General features: G+C 39.8%; 2 protein-coding genes across 2 annotated transcripts in view; one reads left to right on the top strand and one right to left on the bottom strand.

The window, feature by feature from the left end:
- The window catches only part of LOC112107877 (zinc finger protein 271-like), an 879239-nt gene that overhangs the window by 505890 nt on the left and 360254 nt on the right, over window positions 1–13095 (bottom strand). The window lies entirely within an intron of this gene.
- Window positions 1–13095, top strand: part of PPP1R37 (protein phosphatase 1 regulatory subunit 37) — a 147540-nt gene that overhangs the window by 36727 nt on the left and 97718 nt on the right. The window contains exon 2 of the mRNA XM_024219783.3: window positions 10184–10281. Within this exon, the coding sequence (XP_024075551.2) occupies window positions 10184–10281 (98 nt within the window). The remainder of the gene's footprint in view (window positions 1–10183; window positions 10282–13095) is intronic.

Below are 13095 nucleotides of genomic sequence, written 5' to 3'. Positions count from 1 at the left end.
ACAGAAGTATTGGGAGCATAAGCTTTCGTGGGTAAGAACCTGAAGAAGTGAGGTTCTTACCCACGAAAGCTTATGCTCCCAATACTTCTGTTAGTCTCAAAGGTGCCACAGGACCCTCTGTTGCTTTTTACAGATTCAGACTAACACGGCTACCCCTCTGATACTTGCAATATTTAAGTTCCTATCCTCCTGTATCAGAATATTCCATGGTAACTTCTGGGAGCTTGAGTCGGTGAATGTCTGGTATGCCTTCCTGGCCTCACAAGTATTTTTTGATGTTAGGTTTTTTTCCCCCCTTGAAGATATCACTGGAGCACTTTCATTTCCAGGAGTTAAGATGTGTAACTTCTAAAGCTGGTAGAATTTTTCTGACCAGAATGTTTTCTCATTGGAAAATGTGGTTTTGTCAAAATCGACATCTTCCACAGAGACAGCTGTCAATTTTGACCAAAATTTTTTTTTGAAAATTAAAATATTTAAATATTCCATTTTGATGCCTCCAATTCTGAAGTCTTGGAATTTTGTTTTGCAAAATTTGTTGGTGGAAAGTAATTTCAAAATTTCCCATGAAAGGAATTTTTTTTAGTAGCTTTAGTAACTTATTTCTTAGAGAGAGAGAAATTTACCTGTAATTCTTGTCCTCCAAATTGTGTTGTAAGCTCTTCCCTGGAGAGTTGGAGATTTTAGTTTGTCTTGTCTTAAGGCAGATTCATTTCTTCCAGCCCACTCCATCTTCTCATTGTGGCTGGGATAAACTTTAGGGAAGGAGGAAGAGCATGAGAACTTAAAAGCCTTTTTTTCTCCCATGTGCTGCAGCTACTTTGCCACTGAGAGAGTCGCTGCCATGTGAGTAAAAGAGAAGGAGCTGGTACTAAACACCTCCAGCTTGTGGTGGGAAGGAGAGGGCAATGCATATGTGGCTAGTTGTAAAGTGAGGGAAAATGGGGTGAGTAATTGTTAATGCTCAGAAGGCTGAAAAGTGTGTTTATCCTTACCAGCTATTCATGACTAAATTCGTGGTCTAGTGAATCAGCACTGTCCATTTATTAAAAGGGAAGAATCAACCACCCAGACTTCAAACATCCAGCTTGATCAATGGGCCTGGTCATACATCTCTCAGGTAGACAACAAGCAAACCAAACCAAACACGTGGCCTGATCAGAGGCGTGAAACCAGTGATGCAACACCTTCGCAGATACAGCCAACAAACCAAACACTCACCTTGTCGGTTACAGGATCAGTAGGTGACCCTCAAACACCTGTTACTCTGCTCCCCTCTTTGACACCACTACATGCAGGACCTGGGTTTTTCATTTAGATATTGCACCCAAATAGTAAATAGGCCTGACTGCTGAGATTGCATCCTAGGGGAAGGTAGCATGACATGAGGCCAAAACAAATATTAATATTGATTACTTTAAATTCACTGTTAATACCTTTTTTTTTAAAAAAGGTATTTTGTCTGCCATGACTGGAGTTTATGCCCTTGGCATTCTCTATTCCAATGCTCTAATTCAATGTTTTTCAATGACCGTTCCGTGCATCAGCACGCTCAGTCCCTGACGTCTCCCTGACACAGTTTAGGAAGGCAGCAAGTCGATCCCTGGTATCAACAAGTCTGAGAAACACTGCTTTAGTTCATATCCTCACTTCCACTTACGTAGGGGTATTCTGTATACTGCTTTTGGTGTTAGTGATGTCATTTTACTTTAGTCCAATTCTGAACATTGGTCTCTCTAATAAAAAATACCTTTCAATTTAACTTTTTATACAACTATATATTGCAATTTAATTCTTCTGTTCAGAAGTTTATTTGTATTAGTCTGCTAATGATTTCAGACTTCCCTAGGTTAAAACTAGAAGGGATCATTGACCATGTAGTCTGGCAATTTTTGCATCAATGATTAATTCCTGTTATTGCTAAACATCTGCACCTTATTTCCAGAGTGAATTTGTCTAAATTCAGTTTATAGCCATTTTATCTTAGGTCTTTGTCTGCTAGATTAAAGAACCTTCTAAGATCAAAAATCTTCTCACGTAGGTATTTATAGATCTTGTTCAAGTTGCCTCTTAACCAGTTGTTAATGTATTTTTTAAAAAATCAGTTTGCCTTTAAAACAGGAAATATAATACAATCACTCCATGAAAGTTTTACAGCAAGCAGAAAGATTGTAGTTCTGTTAGCCCACTGTAATAAGGGGGCCTGGAAAGGACATTGCCAACTCTACAAGGACATGTGTTGATAATTGTTCTTTGAACTTTAAAGTTCTTGAATACTGATAATATCAACGTGGCAAATATTTGCCATTAAGCCACAAGACACAATTCAACCAGGAAATATTTCTGCCAATATTGGCACCAAAGGCTGAATTGTTTATTAATTCGCAGTTAGCTTTATATGTAAAGAGTAGGCCTTAAAGTGGGAGGGAACAAAAAACAGTGGAGAAGGGACCCCTGCAAGCTTTTTGTCTAAGTAACTCAGCCTTAAACAAAAGAAAAATCCCCCATGTACTTCATATAAACTCTTGAAGTAAGTTTCACAGTTCAACCCTAATATACTACTTCTTCAAGCAAATGTGGTTTTTTTTTTTTTTTTCTTCAGTAGCGTTGTGGCCTGCATAGGGCCTCATGAGACGAATGTCTTGGCCTTGGAGTGAACTCTAACTTTGCAGGAAAAAGATACGCTGTCCAAATGTTGTTTTCTTGTCTCACTTTCATCCCAATTAAACAAGTCTTTTTAAGAATGAGTTAAAATCGCAGCCGTCTTGCGGCCGGTGATTGATCCTCTGCTAGATTGCCTGTATGGGATTGCTGGCTTTGTTTTTGTGGGAGAAGGGTTTATTTCTCAGCTGCTGAGATGTCACTGGCAGATCCATGGAAAATTTACCAAACACTCGCAATAGCCTGAATGTTCTGCAAGGTCTGGGTAAAAGGACAAAATATAAAAACTTTGTGCCAAATGTCCATCTGTAAACATGTTGCCGCAATTATTAGTAGCTGAAAAGAATGGGAAAAATGTGACTTGCAGTGTACTAAAACCCAGGCTTGTGGATTTGCAGAAGTGTTCCTATGTCTGGACTACAAATCAAAAGCCACAAGCGGGTCACAGTCCTGCTCTGAAAAGTGACTTTCTAAATGGCTCTGTTGTGTATGGCAAAGTTACAGGACTAGCTGTACCCTCTGTCTCCCTTCTGGCCTCTCTGACTGCACCCCTCATGTGTCAGGCCATGTCCCTTTTCCTATTCAGGGGTAGAATTATGCAGTTCTTCTACTATTAGACCAAGCTCTAGGCTACAGTGCCCTGCATATAAACTATTCTTATCCAGCTGGGTTGGGCTGCTGTGGTTTTCCCTTTGGGAGTCTGTAACCATTGGTGTATATAGTGACGAGGCAGCCTTCTTAAAGCAAAAACACGGTTTGTTTTTTACAGTAGGAACAAAACACTTAGAGATGAATAAAGATTTTTAAAGCAGCCTACACCCAGAAAACAAATCATGCTAAAAGGAATTGGTCTTTAAAACAAACTCCTGCTCTCTGTCCGATGAACTTGTTTACTAAAACAAAACAAAATCAAAACGAGTTCTTGGTCATTTTAGCAAGGTTTCCTCAAACAGCAGGGTGAAAGTGTAAGTTCTCTCTTTAACAGAATCTTCCCATCCAGTGTTGGTGTGTCTGTCTGTTGCATGTTTGCGCTAGTGCTTTTGGAACAAGGAAGCTCAGACTCGTTCATGTGCGTGAAACGTACGTAGGTAACATTAGAACCACAAGTAGCTTGTTGTGTTCCATCCTCCGAGGAGAAATTCAAACCAATGCTAACTGTAGTTTGGAGTGAAGACATTTTACAGTACGTAGACTTACCCAGTGAACAGACTCAATATTCTTAAACTCCGCTTGTACTTGTGGCAGTCGGCAGTTGCAGAATCATGGCAATTGAAATATAAATAGATTATTCTGTGGTGTTATGAGGGAAATGTTATGTATTCTCCTCATATTGGACATATACATGTTATGCAGCAAGAGGGATGACAACAATATTGTATCATGCTTGTTAGGTGGCTTTGTTATAGGCAGTGATACAAGCCTACTGTACCAGAACCCTGTTACTATCTGGATTTTCCAAAATTCCTCCTGTTTGGCTTTCAGGGAATGCATTAGAATTTGTGTGTGGCAGATGTAACGGGACATTTCTAGTGCTTCCTGACAATTATATTAGTGATATCATCCTCCTTTATAATTAAGTGAGGATCATTCTGCCCCAGCAGTCCACAGTGGATTATTACTACCTTGTAATTGGATCCATGCAAAATAAACTGCATTGTTTAATATGATGCTCTTGTTCAGCAGCTTCCAGTGCATCAGAAACTTGGCATGCATTTGCTTTATTTTTAAGAAATGGATTTCTTGTCCATTATAATACCAGTGCGTGGGTCTAAAACCAACCATAAGGCTATCTTGGCAAACTCAGCAAACTAACGGGGTTCAAAAAAGAACTAGATAAGTTCATGGAGGATAGATCCATCAATGGTTATTAGCCAGGATGAGCAAGGATGCAAAACCATGCTCTGAAATGTCCCTAGCCTCTGTTTGCCAGAAGCTGGGAATGGGCGACAGGTGATGGATCACTTCATAGAATCCTAGACTGGAAGGGACCTCAGGAGGTCATCTAGTCCAACCCCCTGCTCAAAGCAGGACCAATCTCAGACAGATTTTTACCCCATTTCCCTAAATGGCCCACTCAAGGATTGAACTCACCCCCCTCAATCACTTGATGATTACATGTTCTGTTCATTCCCTCTGAAACACCTGCCATTGGTCCCTGTCTGAAGACTGGGCTAGACAGACCACTGGTGTTCTGTCTTTATTATGTTCTAATAAGATCCAGTGGCTGGAAGTGGAAGCTTGATAAATACAAACTGGAAATAAGGCGCAAGCATTTATCAGGGTAATTAACCAGTGCAACAATTTACCAAGGATATGGTGAGTTCTTCATCACTTGGAGTCTTCAAGATTGGATGTCTAAGATACATTCTAGCTCAACCACAAGTTGTTGGATTTGATGGAGGTATGATAGAGTGAAATTCTGTCGCCGTGCTATGTGGGTTGTCAGATGAGATATAGGAAATAGTCCCTTCTGGCCTTAAAAATTCCATGAATCTGAAACATGAACTTGACTTATATGGAATCCCAGCAAAAATAAAATTTTGCTTTTTGCAGCTGGCATAGATGTGATGGATGTAAAGTTCTGTCTGGTATGTAGCACCAGGACTCTCCTTTTGCTGAACCACAGTAAGGCTCATCATGTACGTATACACATACATGGGTTTACGCACTCTGACTTCTATACATTGTGCCGTTCATAAAGCTTTAGATTAAACTTTTAAAATGTTTTTGTTTTATCAAACAGAATAACTTAAAATACAAACCTCCACATAGTGATAAATTCAACAGAATTTTTAATGCAAAATATACTGTGAAGACAGATGTTAATGGGATAGAAAATCATGAAATCCTGCCGAGTATATTTACAAAGGAGCTCTTGTAGATTATTATAGTCCCCTAGTACTAGTTAGGATTGTGTTCTATGCTGAACATGTTAAATTCATTTAGTTTGCTTTTGACTTCCTTAATTGATAGTGCCCTCAACAGACATACCAAAGGTGTCAAGGGATACAAAGGTAACATGTTATTTCATTTGCCTGTATACAATTTGTTTGGTAGCAGTTTGACCAATAAATGAAAGGAATTTGAAATGCTTCCGTGAGAAATTCTGACATAGTTGGCATTACTGAAACCTGGGAGGAGGATTCACATGACTAAAATGTTCAGTAGATTGCACTGCTGATTTTAGGAAGGGTAGAGTGAGTGAAAAAGGGTGTGTGTGTGTGTGTGTGTAGTAGCACTTTTAAACAAGTAATGGTATATGTGATATTGAGTTATTGACAGTTTGGAAACGGAGTCCTGAATGCTTAAGGATCAATGAATAAAGACCAAACCCTTTATTTATTTATTTATTTATTTATTTATTTTATTTATTTATTTATTTATTTATATATATATATATATATATATATATATATATATATATATATAAAAATCAACTTCACAAAGGTGTAAAAAATTAGATAAATCAGTTGGGGGGGGGGGATTAAACAGAAAAATTTGAATGATAATTAGGAGCTATTTAAGAACATTTTACTAGATGCCCCAAAGACCACAATTAAAAAAGGCTATACACTGGTTAAAACAACCTGCCTTATAGGAGAAGAGAATGTAACTATAAAATATAGGTAATAACGTTCATTTAATATACTTAGACTTCCTTATGGCATTTGGTTTGATATTGTACAATAGTTTTAATAATGAGAACAACCAAAATTAATATGGCACACATTAAATGAATTACATTGAGACCTGTCAGACAGTTTTTAATTGTAGACTGGGAATCATTAAGTAGGTGTATTTCTACTGGGGTGGGGCAGGGATCAGTTCTTGGCCTTATGCTATTTAACACTTTTGTAAATGACCTGGGAGAAAACATAAATCATTATTGAAAGTTTGCAGATACACCAATTAGCCTGACAGTCGGCGTGGGCAAAACAATGGAATGGGTGACAAGTGTATGTCTGGATGTATCTGTATCAATCTGCAAATGCCATTTTGTTCTGAAAAGCTATTTGTTTGTAAAACTGTTCTGTGCCGTCACCTTGGCTCTGTAGCCTCCATTTTGAGCTAAAACACAGGAAATGTCAGAATAAATTCTTGCACCTAACAGAGGATTAACAGTGATGGGGCATTAACCTTGATGACCTATTCAAATGGAAACACCATTGGATGAAGAGCTGGTACCAAGGGAACCCCCTACTGCCCTAGATGTTTTGGGAATCAAAGAATAGATCATCTGATGGGGGTTGAGGCTGACTAGGTAAGTCACCTGCGAGAGAGAGTACTGGAAGCTATATAAGGACAAGGTCGCTGACCACTCCCGAACACTTGTCCAGCACAGGCTTCTCTTTTTGAAGTCAAGGAGAGGGGACCTGGACCCCTGAAACGACATTGACCAGATCCCAAAGAATGCTCAAGAGTGCTGAGACAACCGAGGCAGGGAATGGCATATAAGTGTTTCTTCTTTTGCATGGAGCCATATATCACTTGTGTTGTCTAAAAGTAAAGAGTGAGTGGTTTAGAAATCGCTCTGCAAAGTCTGACTTATTGCCTTCCACTATCATGTCTCCGAAGAGCTAAACAGTAAACAAGAGTCCCCACTAAGGTCGAGCTCTAGAGAGGGCATGCTTAACTATTGGGGAGTCTTGGAGGGGTTTGGCACTGATCTTAGGGCCTAGGGCAGCTAGGCTGCAGGGCCTTTCCTAGAATGGGTGCCAAATGAATCTATGCCCAGGGACCAAGCCAGAGACCAAAGAAAGAGTGAGCACCTAGAACCTACCCAGACCCAAAGGAGCTTAAAAGCACATGGACTTGGCATGTTGGTCCAAACACAGCAGCCTGGTGAGTGTCCAGCAAGAGGAGCTTGACCCAGAGCAATGACAGGTGATATAGGACTTGAAAGGCTAGAAATTTAAAGAAGAACAATGAACAAAACAAAAGAGGTCTTGTCAAATGAACTTCATGTTGTTCCTTGCCAAGATTGCAAGTGTGCTTGATGAGGTAATTGTTACAGTATACTTGGACTTCTGTAAGGTATTTGATGTCCTACCACATGACATTCTAATTTTAAAAATAAAACAAACTAGCACTGTGCAAAATCAATAGAGTAGAAGCTGTCTGATAGTCTGTGTAGTTAATTGTGAATTAGCCGCCAACAGGGTATTTCTAGTGGGGTTCCACAGGGAATGGTTCTCGCTTCAGTGCTATTCAATATTTTATCAACAATCTGAAAGAAGATATAAAATCATGGCTGAGGTTTGCAAATTATACAAAGGTTGTTAATATGGCAAATAATGAAATAGTTATGTACCAATGATCTATCAAATCACTTGGTAATCTAGGTACAATCAAACTTGTATTTTAATATGGTCAAATGCAAGGTCATTAAATCTAAGGACAAAAAGTGTAGACCATATTTAAAGGACTGCGGACTAGAAAGTAGTGTCTCAGAAAAGGACTTTTGGCCTGTAGATCAACAACTGAACCTGAGTTTCAAATATGATGCTTTAGCTAAAAGGGCTGACATATTACTTGGCTATATTAACACAGGAATATTGAGCAAGAGTAAAGTGGTGATATTACTTCTGCACATGACATTAGTGAAACCACTACCAGAATAGTGTGTGTGGTGTCCACACTGTAAAAAAGGTGTTGAACATTGGAGAGGGTTCAGAGAAGAACTACAGATTTTTTTTTTTTTTGGGTGTGGTCTAGAAAATGTTCTTCACAGTGAGATTTAAGGAGCTAGATCTATTTACCTTATCAGAGAAAAGATTGAGGTGACTTGATCATGATCCAAAAGTACCTTCACAAGGACAAGATTTCTGATAGCAGAGGGTTCTTTAACCTAGCCAACACAAGTGTAACTAGATCTGATCAATAGGAGTTGAAGTCAGCGAAATTCAAAATGAAAACAAGATGCACATTTTTATAGTAAGGATAACTAATAATTGGAAATGTCACCTAAGGATGCTTTTGATTCTCCATCACTTGAAATCCTTAAAGATTACATCTGTTTCTGAAATAAGATCTAATTTAACAGCAAGGTTTCATGCCTTCCTCTGCAGCGTGGGGCACGGGTCACTTGCAGGTTTAAACTAGTGTAAATGGTGGATTTTCTGTAATTTGAAGTCTTTAAATTATGATTTGAGGATTTCTAACCTCTGGCAGAGTTACTGGTGTCCATTATGGGAGTGGGTGGGTGAGGTTCTCTGTCCTGCATTGTGCAGGAGGTCAAACTAGATGATCATGATGGTCCCTTCTAAACTTAACTTCTGACCTTAAAGTCTATTCATAAGAAGAAATCACTAGATGCAATTCTCTGGTCTGTGTTATGCAGGAGATCATACTATATGATTGTAAGAAGTGAAATCTATGAAGTCCTTGCAAATCTGTTTTTAGATTTATGCAAATCTAGTTACATTTGTTTGCTGTTGGAAGGGGCTTCTAAAATCTTTCCTGTATTTTGGTTCAATGCATTATTTGTTAGACTTCTTAGCCTAGCAGCCTTAAAGAATTTCCTTTTTATTTTTTTGTTATCTCAAGATTTTTGCTAAATATATATCAGTTGGTGGTAGTGTGAACTAGAACTGTATATATCATGCTCTTGATTTTATGTTCAGATATTTTTAAAGCAATAAAATCAGGGGTCTCAAACTCAATTTACCTTAGGGCCAGTCCTCAAATCCTCCCAGCGGGCCAATAATGTCACTGAAGATGTGTTCAGAAAAGAAAATGTTTATATTGTATTTTTTATTTCGAATTTCTTAGAAGTAATAAAACTGTCATACAACTTTATACAATTCTTCGCCTGCCAGAGAGTTTTTAGTGTTTGCCAGACACCTGGCAACACTTCAGTTCTGTCAGTTTGTTGATGTTTGGCCTCAGTGACTGAGCAGTTGAAACCTTCAGGATTGCAGCAAGATGTGCATCAGATAATTGTGTTCAGTATTTTGACTTGTTTATATTAATTATGGAAAAAAGTGATGCTGCCTCCATGGCTGACTCTGCCCGGCGACTAGTGATGGTATCTCTGTCCATCTCCCCCAGCCAATGGGAGCTGCGGGGGGCGGTGCCTGCAGCTGACATTGCCGGCAATGTCTCTGCATGCGTCTCTCCTCCGCAGGCCACAGTGGGGAGGTTCTCGGGCCACAGATGGCCCGCAGGCCAGGACTTTGAGACCCCTGAATAAAATGATTAAAAAGCCACACAGAAAACACAGTTCATGAACACGATATAGTGCACAGACAAAATCTGTAGGATCAATGTGTACATTATGGTGTAGCTGTTCAACTTTTATAGTAAAATATCAAATTAGATTCTCATTTTGCTTTGAACATAAATTGCCTATTTCATATCCTGGCCATTTGAAATTATTCTGGGTGGGAACAGCATTAGTTAATTATACACAACTCTCACACTTTTGTCAATGTAAGTGCCTGACACACAGTTTATTGTGTAGCTGAGTTTGAATAAATATGAATGTAAATGTAATCTTAATCTCTACCCCTTACATTTTCAGCCCAGAATGTGACTGTTGAGGAAATTATCATTGCCTACAAACAAGCCTGTCAGAAATTAAACTGCAAACAGATACCCAAACTACTGAAGCAGATACAGGTATTGTGGATATTCTTACATATGCAGCACAAAATTTTAATCCTGTTTAGCTCCTGGAGTACGACTGACATGGAAACGCTAGAAAAGTCAGCTGCAGCCATATCAGAACTGAAAACATAAATCTGCTGAAAACAGACCCTATGTTGATACTTAGAATAATTTTCATGCCGGTCAAATATGGAAAAACAATAGCATTGCTTTCTAACAACTTGAGCAGGTTTTTTAGCAGATGAAAAAATGTTGCAGGATGCTAGTATCTAAAATATATTTGTTACCAAAATACTATGCATAAATTATTTAATAAAATATTACAGAAGTCTGGGTTCTTGCCTTTAGTTCTTAAATGGTTTTCTTTCTGTACAGTGCTTACAGATGGGCTCCTTTTTGTACTCAGTTGAAATAAGATGATACGAGTTTTCCAACACAATTTATGTATTGTTTCTATTTTGTGCTGCGTTAATTATTTTTTGTTTTCTCAAGTGTGGGAATAATTTATAAACCTAAACTGTTCTTGGGGAAACTGTATTGTTTTATCATGGACAAAACACATGAAAGGTTAAGGGAAAAGGGATATAATGTGTGAGCAGAGTGATGGATGCAAATGTCACGTTAGCTCCCTGATGGAGATGGTATTTTTTGCTTCTCTAATTCTTTGTGTGGAGTTTGATCTGCTAAACAAAAAAGCAAAAGCAAGGAGAAGGGAGAGGGCAGGGGCGAACAAGGAAGGATGGGAGCACCAAAGGCAGGTGAAGTGAGTGAGGCTAGTGGGAAGGGACTGTGACGTGGAGGGCGGGAAAGGGCTGGCGCAAACAGCCAGTTGGTTCAGGGGAGACAATGACCAGAGCTAAAATTGTAGAAGGGAGTCTGATGACGTCACCAATGTCTGATGGTCCCTGTGGCAGAACATGCTGAGGTTGCTTCTGTGTCTGATCTGCCGGCTTGAGAATTTCTCTGCCTTCCAGGGAGAGGAGTCTGGCTCCTCCCTGGAATTCTTCTTTAAGACCACATGGCTTGGAGGTGGGAGCAGGTCCCCAGAGCAGGAAGTGTGGGGAGTCACCTCTGCATAGTTCTAGGTCTGGAAGGTGCAGGTGGGGGAAAGGGTGGCCCCAGTTGGGTCCCTCCCCCACCGGTGCCACAATTCCTGCTGAGACTGCTTCTGTGTCTGCTCCTCCTAACTTGAGTTTCTGTGAAATGTTAACAATTGTAAAATCCCAGTAGCATCTTTCAAAAATCATGAGTCAGGCCCCCGAAGTCGTGCAGTTGTCTTAAAAATCCTGAGATGATTTAAAAAAAAAGGTGTTGGGTCTCTTTATTTGGTTTCTGCCCTGTTAGGGTACACTTGGATCTTGTTTTCAAGGTTTTCTCCACAGAGAGCTAGGAACTGTTTTTAAAAAATATCTTGACTCAAGCAGCTGGGGCATTAAGAAAAACACCCAAAATGGCAAGAGTTGTCAACACTGCTGAATTCCAAAGTCAGTCCTCCTAGGTCGTCATGTTCTTCTTATTCTTCTAAGCCATATTAGGGCCATGTCTTGACTAAGAACATAGGTTGTGTTCTAAAAACAATGTTAGCCAACACTTTTTCAGTATCATGACCGTAAGCAGATCTTCGCATTTAGTGTAGATGGGGCAAGTCATGTTAGGGTTGACCAAAACCAGCTAACGTTGACTTAACCTGTTCACACTAGATACAAAGGCTTTTTTGAAATGATGATAGTTAAACATGTGTTTTTAAACTGCTAGCTCTTTTCCTAATCTATGTATGGCCTGTGGAGGTAAGTGAAGGGGCATGGCTGCTGTAGCTGAGTACACCAATAAGGACTCTGGAGCAAAAAATATTTGTACAAAAATATTTAGACTGCCAATGAAGAAGCCCACTCCACTCCTCAATACCTCCAAAGAGTCTAATATTGCCAACATAACTCAATATCTCTCCCTCACGCCTTAACCACCAGCTTAATGATTCACACCTATCAGGGCTCCCATCCAATCCTAGTGTGCTAGTCCCTTCCTATGGGGCCTGCAAACACTAAACCATATCAGTCAAACATCTTCCTCACCCCAACACCGTATTAAGAGATGCTAAATTCTAACACCTTCCTCTGGGTCTTCTAGTGCGATTGCTAGGCTGTAAGATTCTCAAGGCGGTCACTGCTTTGCTATCTGTGGTTTGTGTGTGGCCAAGCTTGTTGTCTGATCTTCACACGCTACAAAATATTATTTGATAACAATATTGTTTTAAGGGCTTGTCTACACAAGGGAAGAGGTGAGATTGGGTGGTGGTGGTGGGGGGTTAATCAGCAGCTCTTCAGGTTAATCTGCTTTGAAAACACTTGCATGCACATGACAGTTCATTGTTGTTCACTGACTTCGCATTTGTTGAAAACTCTGGAGTCCCCTTTCAAAATGAACTAACTTCGCTGCAAAGCGAATGAGGCTATGTCTACACTACGCAGCTTTTAGCGACACGGCTGCGTCACTACAGCCGTGCCGCTAAAAAACATGCAGTGTAGCCACTGTCTGTCAGCAGGAGAGCGCTCTCCTGCTGACAAAAAACTTCCACCCCCAACGAGCGGCAGCTGTGTTAGTGTTGTCGGCAGGAGAGTGCTCCCGCCGACAAAGCGCTGTTCACACCAGCGCTTGTCATCGACAAAACTTTTGTCTTTCAGGGTGTGTGTGTGTGTGTGTGTGTGTGTGTGTGTGTGTGTTTTAACACCTCTGAAATACAGAAGTTTTGTCTTTCATTTGCCAGTTAGTCTGATCTATTGTTTGAGTGCACCCAGTGCTACTGCAAACATCTTTCACAGTGTTTCA

This window comes from Terrapene carolina, unplaced genomic scaffold (assembly GCF_002925995.2).
Source record: "Terrapene carolina triunguis isolate 2854851 unplaced genomic scaffold, T_m_triunguis-2.0 Scaffold517, whole genome shotgun sequence".
In the NCBI taxonomy this organism is placed as follows: Eukaryota; Metazoa; Chordata; order Testudines; family Emydidae; genus Terrapene; species Terrapene triunguis.
This window is presented reverse-complemented; position numbering and strand designations above follow the sequence as displayed.